Source organism: Eucyclogobius newberryi, unplaced genomic scaffold (genome assembly GCF_026437365.1).
Source record: "Eucyclogobius newberryi isolate DKJ021-1_F unplaced genomic scaffold, fEucNew1.0.hap1 SCAF_2, whole genome shotgun sequence".
Classification (NCBI taxonomy): Eukaryota; Metazoa; Chordata; class Actinopteri; order Gobiiformes; family Gobiidae; genus Eucyclogobius; species Eucyclogobius newberryi.
The window spans coordinates 7,322,376-7,344,624 of NW_027315834.1; the positions used below are offsets into that span (position 1 = coordinate 7,322,376).

Genomic DNA, 22,249 nt, shown 5'->3' on the forward strand with positions numbered 1-22,249 from the left:
CAGTATTCATTCAGACTTAGAGGTAGTAAGATGCTTCTGTACTGACTGAAGCAAAGCTGCCAATACACACACACACACACACACACACACACACACACACACTTCAGACAATGTGGATGAAGTGTCAGAAGGAGCACCTGCCAGAAAATTCACATAGTTAAACATCCATCCATCCATCCATTTTCTACCGCTTGTTCCCTTTCGGGGTCGCGGGTGACTGGAGCCTCTCCCAGTGACTTCGGGCCTTAGGCGGGGTACACCCTGGACAGTGGCCAACTTGTCGCAGGGCCATATAGTGACATCTTACAGTTTTTTACAATTGAATAAACACTAAAATCTAAAGTTTTGCCCAAATCAATATCATATCAAAACCTTACACTCAAGGAGCAAAACTCGGCCTCAGATTTGCACCACTGTAAACACAATAAGTCTATCAAGATGTCACTTCCTTGCAATTCTAAAGCACTGACTGTCAAATGACCACACCCATGTGCCAATCCATTGAACACTGCCATCAGATCGCTTAATTGGAGACACAGCAATCAGGTTTAAGCACTGTAAAAATGCAGCAGGTGAGTTCACCAAACTGAACCAAAATGGAAGGAAGAGGAAGAGTGAGGATGAGAAGGAGGAAGAGGAGGTGACGGAGGCAGAGGCCGTGCCACAGGTTGAGGAAGAGGTGGAGGTGGAGGTAGAGGTAGATTTCAAGCAGGAGGGGGAGGAGTTTGGGGGGTTATTTTTTGTACTGGATAAAATGTAATGTTCATGAAAACTGGGAAATGAAAACTTTTTTTTTATTTTTTTTGCCATGTTGGTGTCTAGTGTCTAGTTTTTACAAGAGTGTTTCATTTTGCAAAGGAGCTAAGGTGTTTTGCTAATTGGGTTTGTGGTTGTGCTAATTGTGTGTAGGGTTTTGCTAAATAAAACTAAACAGTCAAAATTGTGTTTGTTAAATCGTAAAAAACTGTAATATACTTCTGTGTCTAAATGCATACAAGTGTGTTCAGTGTTGCAAATCACTGTGTGTATTGTTTTCTACAAAGTGTGAACTGACTTATTGTGCTTACAGTGGTGCAAATTCAAGTCAATTCAATTTATTTTTGTAAGGCCCAAAATCACAACAACGGTTGCCTCTGAGGGCCACAGGGAGAAATGAATCAACAATGTCTGTGGTGGCGATGGAGTCAGACAATGTCTGTGGTGGCGAAGGACGATGTCCCAGGGTCCTCTGTCCTTAGACTCTCCTTCTCGGCCAGGAAATCTGGGGCGTAGTTTTCCTCCTTGAATGTAAGGTGTTGATAATTGAGCAAAACTTTAGATTTTAGTGTTTATTCAATCGTAAAAAAAACTTTGGAACTGGCAATGCAAATGAGAGGGTTAGGGGTCATGTGAGACTTGCTTTCTGATTGGAGAAACAGTTTGAGAATCAAAACATCAAATTAAGAATACATCAGCATTACATTTGTTCTCAGTAAAAGCTATATTTGATTTGAACATGTTTACCTCGTATCTGGGGATGCAGAGAGGGTGTCTATGAAACATAAATCTTACACACACTATTTTTTAATTAAAAGACTAACCAAAATTAATTCTGTACTTACCACATTAATTTTGGCCCTAGAATGATGTTTGCTATTGTTGAGAATGAGACCATAGACACGTGTGTGTGTGTGTGTGTGTGTGTGTGTGTGTGTGTGTGTGTGTGTGTGTGTGTGTTTTATTCAAACATAGCTCGCTGCGAGCTCCGGCTCCTCCCCTCGTACCAGCGTCTGCTAAACTTTCTAAACAATCTTATCACTGGCCTCATCTTTGTCACAATGATTGTCAACATCATCAAGTCTGCCTTTGGCACCCAACGTTACTGGTTACTGGGGTGGCTTTTCCAGCGCTTTGTTCTGTGAAATTACCGAACAACACTGTTCGGTAATTTAGAAATAGTCATTAGATGTTTGTGAATGATTTGATGTTCAAACTTTGTCATAACTGAATAAAAGCAAGATATAGTAAAGCTATATGGAAACAAATGGTTGGCGTAAGGAGTGGGTGATTTAACAGTTCTAACACTGGTATCAGTAACATCGGAGGAATTTCCCAGATTGGTATTTGTCTGATATTGAAAATGTTGATACTTGGCCGAGATATGTTTTCTGCTCTGTCCCAGTATGTGTGTGCCGTTCCCATTTTGTCCTCAGAGCATTAGATTTTGTCTTTTTGGACAGACATGGATATAGAAGGGCAATTAGAATGACGGCTGTATGTTTACATAATCATGTAGGTAATATATTATTTTGCATGTTATGTTATTTGATTTATTTATTTATTTTCGGCTTGAAAGTTTTATTTGACAGAACAGTTGTTGAACCCACAATGCCACAGCGGTGGTTGCACATGTGTGGTAGCTACCACTGTGCCCTTAACCACGGCACCACCAGCGAAACACAGCTGTTATTTCTGAAGTGAAAAGCAACTATAATTTAAAGCGAAACACTGCAGGAATAGAAAATAATCTTAATTTTAGAGATATCAATTAGAATTTTTTTAATAAAAATAAATAGAAGAAAAATATGTATTACAAGTTTGTTATTCATCATGTTATATTTATATTGTTATATAAGTAAAATGTCCAAATATTATGCCCTGTATTTGGGACATATAAATCTGAAAAATGCATATTATATACAAAAACATGTATAGAGGGAACTTTGTATATTATATATATGATCTTACAGATTTTTTTTTTTTGGTAAAGATTAAAATGTTTCCCAGATAAATTAAGTGGATTCCATTAATTAATAAAACATCTTTAGGTGCAGATTGGACCGTTTGTTTTTTCCATGTTAAAGCTTTTACCAGTATTATGAGAGAGAAGACGTTGTGAGGCCTTGCTATGGATTTCAAAATCATATTGACGTTGGCAAATATCTTTTATCGGCCACAGAAGCAAGTCAAATATCGGCTATCAGTAACTGCAAAAAACAAACAAACATCCATATCGGACCCTTGTTAATGTCGCCCAGAAAAGTTACATAATTTAAGGGAAACTAGCAAAACGTTGGGTTGAGGTAAAATATATTAGACTATTCCGTGCCATAGAGTGAATGAAACATCTGTGTGTGTGTGTGTGTGTGTGTGTGTGTGTGTGTGTGTGTGTGTGTGTGTGTGTGTGTGTGTAGCCCGCAGAGACCTGAACGTGGTGTCCAACCAGAGGAGACTGGACTACCCAGCATCTATGCTTCATGGCCAGGCATCCTCTTCGCACAACGTCACCATTTCTCATCAGGTTCTTGGCGTCCTAAGAACGCTGGTTGTCCCGGACTGCGGCTCGCCTCCACTTCTGATGCACACACTCACATACTTTCATTTTACTTAAAGATAAGACCTCAAGTTCAAATGACTCAATTCAGAATATGTTTTAAACGATAAATTTGAGACGCTAAACCTTTTTTTTTGTTTACTTTATTTTTTTAAAAGATATTAAACATAGTCAAATTCATTATGATAACGTAATTGTTGAGACAGTACATATATATTTATATTTCTGATTTTGAGTTATTTTAACTGTAAAAACAACCTAAAATGTCCTATTTTTTAAGGCCTGTTTTCATTTATTGAGATTGATTTATACTGACATTTGATTATTTTTTTTAACTGACATTTTGTAAAATAGTTTGTGTTCGGATGAAAATGAGAAATAAATTACTTGATACTTGATGTTTGATCTTCTTTTTTTAAACAAATCAAATTAATGGTTGTGACAAAACGCATTATGTGAAAAGGACATTTGGCGAGGACCAATGTTTGGACACCCAGGCTGGGTGAGGAGTTTGCACGTTTTCCAAATCATCTTCCAAACAGGTCCTTCAGACAAGAGTCTGGCTCAATATTTGAAGATGTGTTCTTAGGTGCGTTGAAGACACTGAAGGGTTGGTTCAAATAATTACATAAACAATCTTCTAAGGTCGCACTAATATTATCTAACACTGCTCTTACAATTTTGGCTACTCTCCCTCTCTTTCTGCAACAAAAAAATATACTATGGCACACTCTCCTTAACGTCTCCACAGAGTCAGGAAGAAGGACGTTAGTCAGTGTTTCCACAGGTGAGACCATGGTGGCACAAGTGATCTGTGATTGAATCTTCTTGTTTTTTTGATGGACAAAAGCCGCATGTTGCCTCTACTGATCAAGAAAGCTGATTACACACTCAATATTATGTGGTTATGTCCAGAGGTGAACAAAGTCCTTGTATTAGAAGTTTCAAGTCTTCGGCCTCAACTCCAAGTCCAGCCCAAAGACTCTGAACTTTGCGCAATCAGGGCTTTTAGAGACACACATTTTTAAGAAAAGCATCAAATCGTCTGAAGTCACAAGGCTCCAAGTCAAATCCTGAGTCAATGTCCTTAAATCCAAATCTCAAGTCATCAAAGTAGGGACTCAAGTCTCACTCGAGTCCAAGTCCACACCTCAGGTTGTGACAACCACAAGCAGATAATAGCATTTTCATAACCAATTTGAGTTCAGCTTGTTTTTAGAGTAGGGGTGCGCAAACATGGAATCATAGAAACATGGAGCATAGAATGGGGGGCTTTATGTATGGGCCATATGCCAAAAATGAATATCACAATTTTCGCAGTATCTTTATATTGCCTTGAACTAAAGACATCTGCTTCTTCTGAGAGTTCACACGTCATTGGTTATATCCACCTGTCACTCACTCAGAGCCTTGGGGGTGACTTACAGAGGTGTGAGCATAGAGCTGCATTCAAAAGAAAATTATTGAATCATGAAATGGTGATTTGGCCAATACACCGTAGTCTCCTCTATTCATGGGAAACACTGAGTTTAGTGCACCTTTCACATTTTACATTCTGTACCCATTTTAAATGCGTTATTGGTTCATAGACCCTTTAAAAGTTTCTAAACAAAAAAATCTAAATTTCAGAATGAATTTGATTGATTTGAGAATATCACAAATTATAAAGAGATTATGGCAGATTTTTTTACTGGACAAATGTTTACAGAAATAGTGGTCCCACAATAGATTTTCATTTTATCTACAGATATATTACATAATTTATCCCAAATTGTACTTTGTGTACTTTGAGACACATTTTTTATAATTTCTACAATTTTTAGGGTACAAAATAAAATAAAATCTCTACTTTGTAACAGACCAGCAAACTAACTGGCATTTCTGTCAAATCAAAATTGTTGCATTACTTTTTGTTATAAAGACTTCGGTTAGCATTAGCAAAAGCATTTCGATCTGATGTCAGATAAATATTGAAAACGTGTAATGTCTACTAAATTTTGCCTCCAGTCGCCTCCATTCTGGAATTTTGAACATTCTGATGACAGAGGACAATTGTGCATGACTTACTGTATATTTGTGGCAGGTCGGCGTGATCTGAACAACTCCTCTCTGCAGAAAAGGCTGGACTACCTCAACAACGTGACCACCACCATGTTGTTCATCACCACAGGCATGGGCTTCTTCATCAGCATCTTGGGCATGCAGCGCACCGGCCACTTCCCCTGGCTCATGATACGCATACACTGAGCCAGTGCAGCTTAAACATGGGTCTAACTAAACTATAGCTACGAGCCTCTAACCCAAGAGGAGCAGGAGGTCTAGAATTATGTTTTCTGTGATGTTAAGGACTAAAACAGGACTAAAACTAAAGCAGGTCAACAGTCATTAGCCTCATAACAAGTGTCTTAAGTAATTCTTCAAGACTTATGGGGGTAAATAGAAAAGAAAGTGATTCATTAAATGGTTGAACTTTCGGGTCATCTGAGTTGGGGAAAGTAGCCAAAAATTGTACTGCAGTTACAAGTTATATCAAATTAATATTACTATAATAACATGATATATATATATATATATATATATATATATATATATATATATATATATATATATATATATATATGATATAGATATAGATATATATATATATATAATTACAAATTATACATATAAATATTTTTGATTAAACATTAATCATATCATATATATTAATGTTGAGTGTATTCTAAATATAAATCAGGTATTGATGATTTTGAAATACTTACAATAATCAAATACAATAATCAAATACTGGGACACAGAGACATCCCTTGCATCTTGCATTTGCACTGGTTTCCTATATTCAACATAGATCCCCCCCCCCAGTTTAAAAAAAAAAATACACATGGGATACCAAAAAAGACACAGAAAGTTAACATGCAAATGATACAAGTACCAGTAGTCCTAAATATGTAGTCTGCCATACCTGTCCCAATTGGTCCAAAGTCCAACAAATTGATTAATTTTCAAATTTGGTACAAATGGAATTTGTTTTTCAAAATGGCAGTCCAGTCCTTGATTGTTGGTTGAGTTTGTGTCATCCCTTTCTTTGGAATTGCCTTTTTCCTGCTGCCAGAAGTATGTTCCAGAAGTATCCATTCACTGTGTCCATGGCCGGAGTTTTGAGGCCCAGATACATAGTTCTGAAGTCCAGTGGGATGGTGATGTCAAAGATGATTTTGTAGTGCTCCACTGATTAACATTTGATGAACAAATTCAAATTCAGGGTTGATGTACTCTGAAATAACCAAAATAAGCCTGACCAAAGCTGATATCTTACTTTGAGACAGAGAGAATGTTTCAACAGGGGTGTTGCATCTTCTTCAGCTGGGTCTTGAGAGCAGAAGAGCAGAGACAAAAACATAACTTAAGCTTAGCAGTTAAGCTAAGAGGCTGGAGAAGTTAACATTAGGACTGTATCTGATCTGAATTAATGAAAAAATTAGGCTGCGCCAGGCCCAAACTACCAATAATCAAATTCAAAGTATCACACAATAGAGTATAATTTTGGTTAATTGTACTTTTTGAGTACAGTAGATATTTAAAGACATACTTGAAAGCAGTTGAGTAAAATTGCTCTTGGACAGTTATCCATTTCCTTATTTGACTAGTTAATATGGGGTGTGTTGTTTTAAAATGACTTAAATCAGCTTTAAACTGTTTAAGTAAATTTAATTTATTTGACGGTTTTATGTTTTTTTTAATGGTTTTATCATTTTGCTTTAATTTAATTAAACTACTTTTATTGATTTAGGACTAGCAAGATCAAATGGAGAACTTACATAGATTATATATGTTTTTAATATGTTTGTGTTTGTGCAGCCATTTGAAACTCTTTTGTTTATAAAATGTGCAATAGGCCATAAATAAAGTGGATTTGGAAGTTTATCATGTTTTGTATAAAAGAGTCATATAAACGCTACTAAAATTGCAGAACATAGTAACTAATACTTTGATCAATATTTTTCTTTGTACTTATACTACTAATTGAGTACCTTTTTTAACCATAACTGAACATGATATAATATAATAAATAAAACACCAGGCATTGTTCACTTTTCTTGTGTTTTTGCAGATGCTTCTCGTTACTGAAAATATACTGTACAAATTCAATTTCACCTTGTTTGGGGCAAAACATACGCAAATCTTTTAAACTAAACATTTTAGACATTACAATAAAAACAATATCTAAATTCTGTGTTGTAGTGGAACTAAACTTATAAATGTATGAATCATGAAAATACTGCATCCTTCACTTTTCCAATGAGAACTATTTTGCTATGGGCCATTGAAAAGACTCATACTTTCATAATTTCCGGTCAGGAAGTAAATGTTGTAGTTGGGTTGACATGTGAATTTGGCGTTGCTTCATCGAATAGGTTCATGTAAAAGTAATAACTTTCTTAAATCATCATGAAAAAATTAGTCAGGCCTATCTTATTGTTTAAACGGTAGGCTATTATTCCTTCCAAACATGTAATACAATCTCCTACACACCATTTCTGCTCTAAAAGTATTTTTTACTGCATTTACCACAAATACACGTTGTGTTCCCAACATTTCAAAACTCCTATAGTTTAAAACTAATCTGACGAAGGTCAGAATTCTGTGGTGAATTCACAGTTTATTACTTTTTACTGTTTTCCGTATTTTCCGGACTATAAGTCGCACTTTTTTACATAGTTTTGGCCGGGGTGTGATTTATACTTTCTGATATTTTTCGTTATTTTCACACTGGCAACCGCATTTCATATGCCAACCACAAGAGGGCTCTAAAGCGCAGCGCTGCAGCGCTCTAAGCGACACAGAAGAAGAGTCGGCACTTCCTCTACAGTCAGCACTAGCACATAGACGCCATCGGAACTGAAGTTATCGGTCCGGAAGTTACAAAGTCCAATATGGCGGCCCTCGTGGCGGCCCAAATCACTTGCGGTTTGAGACAAGACGTCTTAACCATTTTGCGACACCTGGTAGGTGAGGGAGGTACATTTTCTGTCTCAGAGCAGAAAGTCCCCAGATGTGTTGGCCAGGCAGTCAAGGATATGGCTTGTGGTGTAGGATGTCATGGGTACGAATCCTTCATGAAGAAAATTTTATTTCCAGATTCAACTTTTTAAACTTGTAGATTGCAGTCTCACAGGTGAGCAAACATTTTTATTTTTTTCTCCTAACTACTACAAAAACTTAGGGTTAGGGGTAAGGGGTCAGGGTTAACCCAAGAGAGAAAATTATTACCTGAGCTGTAACAGCGGGATCGGTCTGGTCGCCGCCATGTTGTTACCGCCATGTTGGATTTGTCCCGAAGGCGTCTATGTACTAGTGCTGACCCTTCCTCTACCTCTGGAGTTTGGGGAGTTGTTTAGAAGGGATGCTGGCGGAAGTGCAGATCACAATGTCCACAAGGTTTTCGCGGCCAATTCAAAAGATTCACTGTTCATTGAAAAAATTACAGTAAAATTGGCGGTAGGCATAATCCGGTTTGTGACTGGGCTGAGATGGCTTCCCAAGCGGACGAGGACGATGACATTGACTTACTGGACTCTGACGATGATTCACAATCAGGTAGAGTAGGAAAAAGGGGGATGAGAGGGTCAGGGGGTAAGAGTAGTCAGAGTAATAAACGGTCTTTGGAAGGTAACCAGATGAAGAGAGATCGGCGGGTCGGAAAAGAGAAGTGAGAGTGCAGAATAATCCTAAAGTCATTATTAAATTTAAAACTCAGAGTGAGGTTGGGATAATTGGAGTCTTGGCGTTATTAATGGAGCTGAAGAGGAAACTGGGGGGTGTAGTGTTTGCGAAAGTGCTGAGAGATGGCAATCTGCTGAGTGTGGGAGTAGTGTGTGAGTCGGAGGCACATAAAAACTTAGCAATGCAGATTAGCAGCATTGGAAAGATGGCTGTAAGTGAGTGTACGGTTGTTGGAGAAAGGAAAGGGGCACGTGGAGTAGTCACAGGAATCCCCCTGGATGAAGATCTGGATAAGTTTAAAAAAAGTTTGGGAGCAGGGGTGATTTATCTAAGAGATTGATGAAACGGAGTGATGGCCAAAGAATTCAGAGCATGTTGGTTTTACTGGAACTTAAAGTTGTGGAGCTTCCTGAGAGAGTGAAGAGTAAGAGAATATGTCCCTCCTCCACTCCGGTGCTACAAGTGTCAGCTTTGTGGTCACATTGCAGCGGTGTGTAGAGGTAAGCAGAAATACTTAAAATGTGGAGGTGAACATAGGATTGAAGAATGTGGTGAAAATGCCCAGGTTAAGTGCTGTAATTGTTGGGGACAGCACACAGCGACGTTTGGTAGGTGTGAGGTCAGAAAGAAAGCTGTGCAAATTGAGAAGGTCAAATTGGTAAACATCAGGTATGCAGAAGCTGCAAAGAAGGTCCAAATACAGAGACGAGGAGGCACAGTTGAAGCCAGTGCTGTTCCAAACAGAAGAGAAACAAGTACTTTCTGTTGATGACTTAGAAGTGTTTTTGTCTTACGCGATCAATTGTTCTGAACAAGTCAAACATAAAGCAGACAAAGTTAAGATGATAGTAAAGGGGGCGGAGAAATTCCTGGGGGCTAAAGAGATCTCTTGGGAGCAAGTGCACGAAAGATTAAAGGGGGACAGTAAGGCAGAAGGAGGAACAAGTGAGAAGACCTGATTATACTGCAGTAGAATGTCAGGAGTCTCATTGCAAACGGACAGGAATTTAAAGGGTATGTGCAATATAGTAAGGTGAAACCGGATATCATTTGTGTTCAAGAAACCTGGCTAAAACCAACATTGGATTTTATTATTAGTTCGAAGGAATAGGCAAGGAGGAAATGGTGGAGGATGCGCAATATTTGTAAGGAATGGGATTCAGTATAGAGTTGTAAGTAAGGCCAAATAAAATAGTGTGTTTCCGGTAACATTGAAAAAAAAATTCAGGTAGGTAGGTCTTATTTATTTTTTAAATCCTCGCACAGGTTTTGCAGACAGTTTTCTTTTCTCAGAAGTGAGCGCTTCTCATTGAAGTGGCCTTATTGGTAAGCAGATATTGAATAAAATAGTTCTCTACATCTATACTAGTCCAACCACAGGAAAAGAGCCATTAGCAGACAACAACAGAGCAGGCAACGCTCTGTTGTTGTCTGCCGCACCGTGGTCCGCGCCGTGGTCCGCGCTGTGGTCCACGGTCCACGCCGTGGTCTGCGCTGTAGTCCGTGCTGTTGCCCTGTTCCCTGGGTTCACACCAAAACTAATGCAGTTAAGGCAGTAGAAAGAGGCAGCGCACAATTAATGCTAGTCATGAAGTATTTAGCAGGGAGGTGTCTCAAGCTAGATCACCGTACAATACGCGTCTGAAGCAGCAGTTCTCCAACAACAACTCCGCCTCCATGTGGAGTGAGCTCTGGCTACACACCGATTACAAGCCCAGAGCCCCCCATGCTGCAGACTACCGGAAACTGGCTCAGCAACTTGGCTCTTTCTATTTTAGGTTTTGATGATTGTGGACAACACTACCCTCATCAGGCTCATCTTGAACAGGGATCAATCTGCCTACAGGAGGGACCACTCGTCACCATCATCACCCAGCACCTCAAATGGGAACTTACTGTCAACTCCCTCATCAAGAAGGCCCAGCAGAAGATTTACTTCCTGCGGCAGCTGAGGAAAGCTAAGCTGCCAGTACAAATAATGGTGCAGTTTTACACAGCCATCATTAAGTCCATCCTCACCTCCATCATGGTGTGGTACGCTGGAGCCACAGCCAGGGATAAATGGAGACTACAGCGTGTGCGCTCTGCTGAGAAGATGAGATTTCCATCTCTGCAGGACCAGTACGTCTCCTGGGCTCTGGGACGAACAAGTTGGATCACAGCCGCCTCTTCTCACCCTGGATACAGACTCTTTGAGCAACTCCCTTCAGGCAGGAGGCTATGGTCCAGTGAACAGTTCTAAATACCTGTCACTCGCTGCACTGTTCACTTTTTGCACTACATCTGTAAATTAAATTGCAATTTATTCATTGTTTTATGTTGCACCGTATCACCAAAGCAAGTTCCTATGTTTGTGAATTATGTTCATTGGCAATGGCAATAAACCTTTTTTGATTCTGATTCTGCCTATGCAAAGGCTTGACAACACAATGATACAGTATGGCAATACATTTAGTCAAAATATTGGAGCAGCAAACGACGGTGTGCTTGAAATGAGAAGGCAAAATTATATTACATCACTTCTCATCTCTCACTTCTCAAAGCAATGCTTGTGCTCTCCCAAAAAGAGAAATCCCAGTGTTCGATGGTAATCCACTGAACTATTACACCTTTTGTGAGATTCTTTCAAAATGGCGTTGAATGTAACACAAACAACAACTGGGATCTATTGCACTTTCTTGAGCAATACACAAATGGACATGTAAAGGAGCTTGTGAGAAGTTGTCAACGAAAGAAGAAAGAGCCTTGTCCTGGCCCCAAATTAAAACTGAGGATGTCCGGGCATTGCAGGAATATGGTCTTTTACTCAGCGGCTGTTGTAATGTAATGGAAAATGTTCAGTATCCACACAACCCTCCAGCATGCTTGATATCATAAAAAGTTGCCATACAAGATAAAGGAGTAGTGGAGTCATGCCTGCGACCTATAGGAGAAGCATGTCAGTAAACTTTACTCTCCTGTCACAGACCCGCTCTGAAATTAAAGGGACCATCTTTTCCACAACCGAGACAAAACCTCGTCAGTTTGGAAAACTCAACAATTAATAAAAAATGCCCTGTTGTGAAGGCAGACAAACATTGGAGGAGTGTACATAGTTGAAAAGGCTGCCACACAAAGAAGATTGTGTTCTTAAAGGAGAATGGCTTCTGTTACAGTTGTATGTTTAAAGGACACATCTGTAAGGCAAGAGGATCTCCTGCTTAAAATGTGTCCGGAAGCATCCAACTGCATTGCACAGGGACAGAGGGCTGGAGAACAGAATTGTAAGCTGCCTATTATGCCAGTCCAGGTTAGGGACAAACGAGGTAATGAAACACCTACACCTTCCTGGATCAAGGAAGCACAGCAGTGTTCTTAATGAATCGGTTCCACCTGACAGGAAGGAGTACCAACATTCTTCTCAGGACCATGGGCCGGCCAGCCAGCCAGCCAGCCAGCCAGCCAGCGCAACAGTTTAATGGCGCAATGGGCGATTTTTCGGCGATTTGAGAACGCAGGTGGAAGTGCGCATGCGCACTCCCCCGTGTGAACTGATACAACACACACGTGCGTTTGTTTATTAGCGCAACGGAGCGCATCGCATCGCTCGTCTCCCGTAGATTTCTGTCCACTTCTGCGTCAGCTCGAACTGTCTTTCTCTGTCTTCATTTTGCCCCGTACACTGAGGGAACTGTATTATGATAGATCCATGCGCTTAGGCACGCGGAAACGTGGGGACGACCCGCACGCGGCTGCAGGTGAGCGGTAGGTGCGTTTTATGATTGATACGTGGCAGGACAAATGATTTATCCACGCCACGAGGAAATATGATACAAAATTTGCTGGAAAAAATCGTCCATTCCACCTTTAAGTATTTTTGGGTAAAGCAGTTCAATTGATGCCAAAATAGCTGTTAACTTTGAAACAATCATTTATTGACATCACAAGGTGGAACAAAGCATTGAGAAAATTAAGTCTAAAGAATGAAGTATGAAGAATAAAGTCTAAGATGTACAACTACAGTAGGGGGTGGTAATGTAACACTTGGATACAAACCACCATAAAACCAAAATAAGAAGAACTCAATTTTGATTCAAAATACTGGATTCTTGATACCAATTTCAATACCAACACGTTAATTAAAAATGCTCATATTTTGGTCAAGGTTTAAAACAAGACTGACATTTCAACATAAAATAATAGTACCTTGTCTACTAGTTCTGTTTAAAGCTCAAGATCATTCTAAAACTGGTCTGGAAAGGCCACATTTTTTTGTTTTTGTATTGATACTTGTTCCAAGGAGTAGCTAGTTTTAGTATTGATTGGTATCTGATTTCCGATACTTTTGACTACTTTGTAGAGTACATTGTTATTGGCTTCATACAGGTGAGATGACTGCTGTCTCCTCAGGGCCCTGTAACCAATGGCGGCTGGTGAACTTTTTTTAGGTGGGGCTATTTAAAATTTTGAATTATGTAGATGTGATTTCCTGCATTCTAGTGCATTTTAAGGACACTTCTCAACCTATATATCATCCCAGGGGGGAGATCACCTCCCAGAGCGGGAGGGTTCAAATTATATCAGAATTAAGTGATAATCACAAGGAAATACGAATAAAGACACCGGAGGTCGTGCAAACGTGACTTATAGGACGCATATCCGACTGATCACTATGTTTCTGTATATCAGACCGTGCAGGATTGAACCGGTACTTGTATTAAGCTGTTCCAAAGTCATCTGAGACCCGGCTATCTTTCACGTCGTTCACTCTCATGGTGTGGATGTCCGAGTTGTTTTACAATGAGCTTTTCCTCAAAAGTTCTTCTTCCAAAGGGATGCAGATGTAAGGATTTGACTGAATTTGGGGCAAATTCATCCGACGTCGCCATTTTACACACTTCGCTGCTGGAATGAAAACACCTGTTAACAAGCAGCTGCAGTGGTGCATCTTGGTACTTTGGGGCGCTAATCTTCAGCGCCCCAAACCCATAAAATCCCTCGACGATGATTGGCGGGTGTGTATTCTTTTTTGCCTAGCAGCAGGGGAGCCATTGGCTTAAATACAGCACAATGGGGCTGATCGAACAGGAGCCCCGGCAAGCCTATTGGCTACTACACCAAAAATGATAAACGTTCACGTTTTAAATGTGGAACTTGAAAGTGAATGTAAATATAATTATGGAGAGTTCTAAACCCATAAGGCAAAATCATCAATCGCATCTAATTAACACGTAACAAATGAGAGATTATTTTAAAAATAAAATAAAAACAGGCAGTTAGGTCAGGTGCGGCGGCCCCTATGGGCGAGCCGCCAGTGCCTGTCACGCTGACCCTTGCGTGTGTTTATGTGTGCATGACTTTGTAGTGGTGTGGGATGTGTGAAAGTTTTTTAATGAACTGCAACTCACTTTATGTCACAAAAACTGCTTTGAATAAAGTTTGATTGATGGATACAGTTTTTTGACCCTTGCATTCTGACCATCTTAAAATTATGAAGAGCTTTCATTTTCCACTTAAAGGCATCCCTCTTTCATTGTGGAACTCCTCCAGGTTTCAACTTTTTCCCCAAGGAGGAAATCGCCCCTTGTCCCTATAGACATTGTTTAATCCCTTTTTCACTGTCACCCTCTGAGACAACCGCTGTTGTGATTTTGGGCATTCTGGAGGAGTGTTTGCCACTTCTTTGTCTCCATTTAAACCAGTGGTCCCCAAACTTTTTGACTCAAGGGCCACATTGGGTTCTAAAATTTGGCCGAGGGGCCGGGCCAGGAAAATATGGTGTGTTTGTGTGAACTAATGAATTACTATAAATTACACTCAATATACAAATTGTTTTCCAAATGCATTAAATAATGATTCATTTAATTACATTTCAGTTGAATAAACACAGCAGGAAAATTGACCTTCAGTTTCAGTGGGAACAGTGTTGTTGATCTCCCTGTTTTGCATCAAAGTCTGGTGTAAGTTTTGTTGTGGCAATTCTCAGGATCGATCCTTTGGTGTTGATCTGTGACGGGCTTTGTTCATGTTCATGACACTGAATGTCTCACATATGAAAGTCGAGCCAAACAAGACCAGCATCTTCTGTACGTGCTCCGGAGGTTTTGTTTCCTTCAGTGAAGCATAAAAGTCGTTAAGTTTAAGAGTGTTGGACTGTTTTTTTATTAGCATTTCTTCTACCCATAAATGATATAGTTGTAACAGCATGGAATGATTAATATCCATACATAAAAAAATCTTGTCACCAGAATATGCAAACATTTTGACTTTAATGTTACTTTTTTGCACGCCTGTCCTTCTCACTTCTGCAGTGGTTGGACACTTTGTCCAGGTTGATGCTTCGTTTGCTTCTTGCTGTGACTTTATGCTCATCCACTGCTCCAAAATGTGCCACTTCAAGACCATTTCTGGATGATATTATTCATAAACTAACAGCGCACACCGCATCTGTCATAAACCACAGGTGCCCATGTTGTAACATGAGATATTTACACATAAATAAACGCAGTTTTTATACATCTTTTAAACCGGGGGTCTCGTGGCACTCGCGGTCCGCTTTAGTCCTGCTTTAGAACAAATCACAGCTGTCTCCAGTGTCCCCTCTGTCCTTGAAGACTTTGTGTGAGCTGATTTACCTATGTCTTCACATCAGGATCATCTGCTCCTGAGCGCGTTACGTTGTGACATGAGATATTTACACAGAAATATGGTCCAGATAATGATGCACATGTGTCTTTTGACTCGTGAGTCAGGTCTGGCCAAGAAAGTCTCATTTACACAATAGTGACACGCCAGTTGTCTACTGAACGTGCCCGCACAACGCGCTGCGCCTCGGGCCACGGTCCGCTCTGCGCTGCGGGACTAATAAGACTAATTTCTCAGTGAATATGATTCTGATAATAAAACACACAGCGTTTTGAAACTAAAAATTAAGAGAACACGACGTGTCCCCTGGACAGTGCTTCTACTGTCCACAAGATCTACAGTGTGTCAAACACTTGCGCTTCCTGCTTGATTGGCCCCAATGGCCGTTTGTGGTGAATTTTATTTTCTGCGCGCCATAGATCTTAGGTGCGAGCAGTGCGCAATTGCGCAGGCACAGCTTAGAGGGAACAATGTCATCTCTTGGGGGAATGTGGGCATTACAGGCGAAAGGTAAAGTGAACGGCCACAGTATCGTGAGTTTGACTCTGACATTTGCTAAAATTTTTTAAAAATAAACATTAAAAAAAAAAAAAAAAAAAAAAAAAAAAAAAAATATATATATATATATATATATATATATATATATATATATATATATATATATATATATATATATATATATATATATTTTAATATAACTTGGACAAGCTTGGCGGGCCGGATTGAAAGGCCCAGTGGGCCGGATGCGGCCCGCGGGCCGTAGTTTGGGGACCACTGATTTAAACTATATTGCTTTGCCCTAAATCTTCCCCGGTATGGTATTGAGCTTATATCACTTGCTTTTATCCAATTACAGTGTCTATTTTTTATTTTTTTTATTTTTTTACAAAACATAACATCTCCATATAATTTGTTTCAATTAGTTTGAACAAGTGTTGTCATGATACAACAATTCTATTTTGATGATGATCAAAACTGCCCTTTTTTAGTCTGTGTAGATAGTGATTTTCAAGACAAAATAATAGTACTTTCTTTATTATATGATCTTATTTTAGTTCTGATAAAGCTCAAGATTATTCTAAAACTGGTCACATTTTGTGATTTTGATTTATTTTAGTATTGATTTGACTTTTTAGATTTTTCTGATACTTTGGACAATCCGAGCTTTAACTATGAACTTTAAGAACATCGTAAACAAATGAATAATAACGATAGATTTTTAAATTAGTATTTGTATTGTGTAATCCTTTTTAGCGCTACACGTGTCCATAGCCACGAGGTGGTGCGATTCAGCAACAAATAAGCATACAAGTTGCGAACGTGCACTAAATTCACACTAAAGCTTAATACTGTAATTATATATGTAAATGTGTCTGAAAGTCAATAGTGTAAATCAATTTGAATCAGTATTATGGCAGACTTCTGTGTTTATTTGCAGACTATCATGTTGGACTGCTTGCATAATGCTACTATTAGGCTACTACTTATACTATTCATTAAAGTTTTGAAGTAATTAAATGTTTTCAGTTTTCAAGCCTATGTACTGATGTCATGTTGATCTCCAAGACAACTTTTAGCCTGTGGACTATTTTTACCTCTGACGCCTGAACAGGAGCAGCAGTGTGTCAGTGTGTCGCGTGGGTTTATTCTAGTGCTCATGAACTTTACTCCAAAACGTAAAATGTCCTCATAATAAAGTGGGCCATGCAGCCTAACTGTACAAAATGTGTCTTGTAATTATTTTGTCCACAACCCAGTTCTACTACAGCCAATTTGCGCTGAAAGCAAGATGTTTGACTACATTTTAGGATTAGGTTTAGTCAGAGTTTCTTTGATAAAGATTCGGGTTTTGGGCAGAACTGCGTTGAGACAAGCACGCTTATGGACCGCTATGCCATTTTTGGATTGTCGTGAACGTGCCCGGGGCTGGTGGAAGGACGTGTCGGGAGCGCGTGCGGCCGTACTGACGTCACGGGAGCGCCCGAGCAGCGCGGGGAAGCCACTAGTGGAGACAGAACCGACCGAAGAGGGAGAGGCGTCTGAAGACAGCACACAGCAGAGGGACCAGTCCAGGACGAGCGGATAGTGAGCGGACACGGACACACTTCAGGTACACGCACCGGGAGCGGCCTAGTCCTCTAGTCCAGACTCCAGACCGCGGACCGCACGTCATCACGCGGTTTGACGTGTGCTGTCAGCGCGGAATAGCGGTTATAACAACAGTGGCCTTTCTGCGGATCTTTCACTAGCCCGGGCGGACACGGCGCTCCCGCGGACGGCCGCATTGAGCAGGGCAGTTAGGACAGTGTGTGTGTGTGTGTGTGTGTGTGTGTGTGTGTGTGTGCGCGTCTGCGCGCGCACATGTCATGTATGTGTTATGAGACATACGTAATGCATGTTTGTATAGCAGCACTTGGGCTCTGTGCTCCGTGTGTGTGACAACTACATTAGCATTCACTATGTCTCTTGTGTTGTGTTGTGTTGTGTTGTATGATCTGGGGCCAGTGTGTTCAGCTTTAATTACTCTGTGATCGACAGACGAGCATTTAGGGCACAAATGTCACGTTACATCTGCTTTACAACAATCTTTATGACAATAGGACTATTCACTTATGATGTCATTTTGCAGATTTAACTATAATAGGTTATTATACAACAATATATGTACCATGTACAGCACCACGTACCATGTATAATACAAATCCAAACTAATTCATGAAAAAGCCTATACACAGTATATATATATATATATATATATATATATATATATATATATATATATATATATATATATATATATATATATATATTGTTCTCGGATTGTTCTTGCATTGTGTTATATATATAATATATAATTACCATTACCTCAGTTGACATGCTCGACGCTCTGGACTTCACCTTTCTCTTATAGTTTCCTATATTTTCTAATTATATTTGTCAAAATGTCAGTGCACATTGTTATAGCTGTATTAACGAGCTGACTGACAAGTTTGATGAATTGTATGACGGCACAATTTACATATATGTTTCAATACATTTTCCTTTGTTAAATATAGGGCATAAAGGTTTAACTAATTGTGACTAGTTCAATATACAATATAACTATAGTATTTTGATATCAGTAATGGTTCTCTGGACTATACAGACTCTAAAAGCCATACTAAAATACCTTTTTATAACAAAAACAGTGAGATTATTAAAACATTTGATTAAAAAAAAGTCATCAATGATGCACTCTGTTTGCAAATATTCTCTAGATCCGGTCATCATATTTCAATCTTCATTTGGTTGATAATTTATTTAAAATGTCTCAGTGTACATATATGATCATTTAATTGTCAACTTATTGAAAATAATGTCTGACTCCTCGACCATATTAAAATAATTGTTTATTGCAACCCTAGTAAAATAATATATGAAGTTCATCATAGGAAAGAGGATCAATATTAAGAATTCAGGCTTCTTTTCTCAAGCGATGAGAATATAGTCACTCACGCTCACCTCCAGTAAACCTTCATGGATCTAAATGAACCATAGCATTATTTTTTCCCCCCAGGTACTGGGGAGCCCCTCGTTCTAGTGACATTTCACTGTATTTTGAATTTGACTGAAAAGCAGCTACCTGACATTTTGGAACCCGATATGTGTCACTTAGAGTTTAAAACAAAATCATAACTAAGCAAAGGGAAGTGGGCGGAGATCGGGGTAGGTGAAAACAGGCATTTTCTGTGCATTTGTGCCTCAGTTGCAGTTAAATTATTATGTCCCCTTTAAAATTAGACATCAGAGGAATTGGAAAAAATAGAACATACTTAGAGATATCAACTTGAATCTTCTTATGTAGTTTACTCACATATATGTAATTTTTACACTTGTAAAAGTGGGCCAAATTGTACATAGTTGGGACATATAAATGGCTGATGAATGGCAGCTATTTCTTGAAAGAAAATGTACAGAAGGGATTTTGGACATATTTAGTATTATTTTGAGAAAAGTTTTTTGTTAAAACTTAGATCAGGCTTAGAACTAGATTGTTATATGTCAATAGAGCCAACTGATCTAAAAAGGGGCTTGCCTCAAAACAAATAACTAAACAAATGACCAGATTCATGACTTAATTTATTACATACAATTCTGATTAGTATTTTTTTCCTCATCACCCATCCTAAATAAGGAGATATATATCAAAATATTGATAATATTGCAATTGTTTTGGAGATATTCCAAATTAGATTATTGAGTATATCATCTGTAATTATAATTTATAATTTGTGTAGCGTCCTAAATCAGAACAAGCAAAACAGAAAGTTAGAGAACAAATAGGAAGTCCAATGAAACCGTAATTAGCTGATTAACAATGGTCACAGGATTTAAGCAAATGTATAACTGTTACAGAGCACCCCCTGTCCTTGACCCTTGGCAAGGAAAAGCTACAAAAACCCTGTGGGAAAAAGTACAACCCTCGAGGAGTACCTGAGTGAAGGAGAGATCTTACTCCCACACACGGACAGACTGCAGATGGTCCAGGACTGATACGATTCCTTTTTTAGATGCAGACTGTAGGAAGAGAAAGGGTTGTCCATCTAGTTTAGGGAGAGTTCATCCTGCCAGATGAGGAGCTACAGGTCAGGGTCATGAGATGGGGTGATTGTCGTTGTGATTGTCAGTCTGTCCCAGGCTGTTGTAAACTTACCCCCAATAATTTTGAGAAGTGCCTTTATCTCAGTACACTCACAAATAACATATGTAATAACTTAACTTGAAATGATTGACACAAGTAGCCCAAGCAGCATTTTGGATTGGGCTCCTGCACATTTTGAAGTCAGAAGCAGCCCTGAGGTAGTAACAGGCATCACAGGTCACACCAGGACAGCTCTTCATTGATACATCATCAAAAGACTGTCTTATCTGAAACAAACAGAAACAGATTGGATTCAGAGCCTCAGGGTTAAGCACTAACTTTCACTGGAAGAAGGTAGTAAATTGAGCAACAAAAGTGATTTTTACCAAAGGGTTCACTTAACGACATCATATAATAATATATATTATATAAGAAATTCTTGGTTGACTGAAGCCAGGTCCTTTGCATCAATTAATCGACTAAAAGTGGGAGTGGCACTTTTATGTAACTACTACTGCATTTTCATGAGTGAAAAGGCAGATTCAACTTTTCAGTCACTCCCAAAACTCCAGATAATTTACTTCATTTTCCTTTCCTTTAGTCTGCATAAATCCTTGTGATTCCAAAATAAGATATGAGTTGACTCCCAGTAATTAAATTTTTTATCCAATAGTCTTAAACAAGGCTTGATGACCTTTAAATGTTGTGGTAAATGTAGATTATTATTTGTTGGGCTGCCAAACGATTATTTCAAGGCCTATGTCCAGAAAAATAAAAAAACAAACATTAAAGATAAGGCTACTTGTTTGGAGGGAATTTTGTTGGAAGAACTGCACGGCAGATTATTTTCAATACGACCATGCCACTCAATCTCAGAACATTGTATTTGGGCCTCAGAACCCCCACCATGGACATAATGGATGGATATCTTTGGAATATATTCCTGGCTCAATCTCAAAATAGACACATTTGGAAAAAATCTGACTTTTATTTTGGCTTTAATATGCTTTGATCCTTCTTTTCTTTATATGCACCATTATTTTCTTTTCTTTTTTTCTTTACTTATCTTGTGTTCTCTCTGATCCTGCCTGGTTATGTTTTTTTAATTAATATTTGTTTTTGTTGTTTTGTGTTCTAAAAACAAAAACAAAATACTTTACTTTGTAATATTGCGAGTAGCCCATTTTGTGTGTTTGGATGTCACAAATGCCAAAGATTGTAATTATGGGGGTCGTGACTGGAAAAGGTCAAGAACCTAGACTAGGACTACAGCTCTACTGTAGCTGATATAATTAGTCATGATAATAATTATTTTGTGTTGTCATATAACCTAGCACTTAAAATGTCCATACTCAGCTAATTTGATATAATGTCAAAACTTATGATAATTGTGTCATTTGATTATCATTTTATGATTAAACAACAGCAGTGAATTCATTCATTTCCATTGTGTAATACAACGCAACTTAAGTCCTCTCCCCTCTAAGCCTCAGAAAACCTTCGGTTTCACATTTCCCAGTTCTGCGATGTCATAGGTCGAGCTCTGATAACTCCTAGGCCATTAAAAACAGCAGACTTGTTTTGAGTATTTTCTACCATTCAGATACATTATCTTAAGTTCTAAAATACTAATAAAAGGAGCAGCCAAATCAAAGGTTCTCAATAGCATGTTTAAAGGATAGCAATATGTGTCCTTTTAAAACATAATATATTTTTTTAAATAGTTGAGGTGAATAGAAAGAACACCTTAAAGGAATAATAGAGGATTTTGGGCGAGCAATCTGAGTCTCATTTCCTCGTGGCGTGGACAGCCGAGTAGTTCTCCCACATGTCAATAATTCCCTGCGTGCTACTGCACACCTGCAGCCTCGTTCCCAGGATAGCAGCACGTTTCCCTGGCTTCGCATGCATGGTTGATATACCGCTGTGTGTTTAGTGAGTTTCTACAGTGTACAGTACAAAAATTA

The 22,249-nt window shown here is 38.9% G+C and overlaps 1 protein-coding gene across 2 annotated transcripts in view; it reads left to right on the forward strand.

Moving 5' to 3' along the window:
- Positions 1–5,675, forward strand: part of LOC140367233 (ninjurin-2-like) — a 208,302-nt gene extending 202,627 nt beyond the window's left edge. Inside the window, exon 4 of one of the 2 annotated variants that reach the window (XM_072453592.1) lies at positions 1,732–2,012. In XM_072453592.1, the coding sequence (XP_072309693.1) occupies positions 1,732–1,901 (170 nt within the window). In that variant the 3' untranslated portion in view covers positions 1,902–2,012. Of the gene's footprint in view, positions 1–1,731; positions 2,013–5,396 lie in introns of those variants that run through there. The other variant, XM_072453593.1, reaches the window with a different exon arrangement.
- Positions 5,676–22,249: the final 16,574 nt, after the last annotated feature.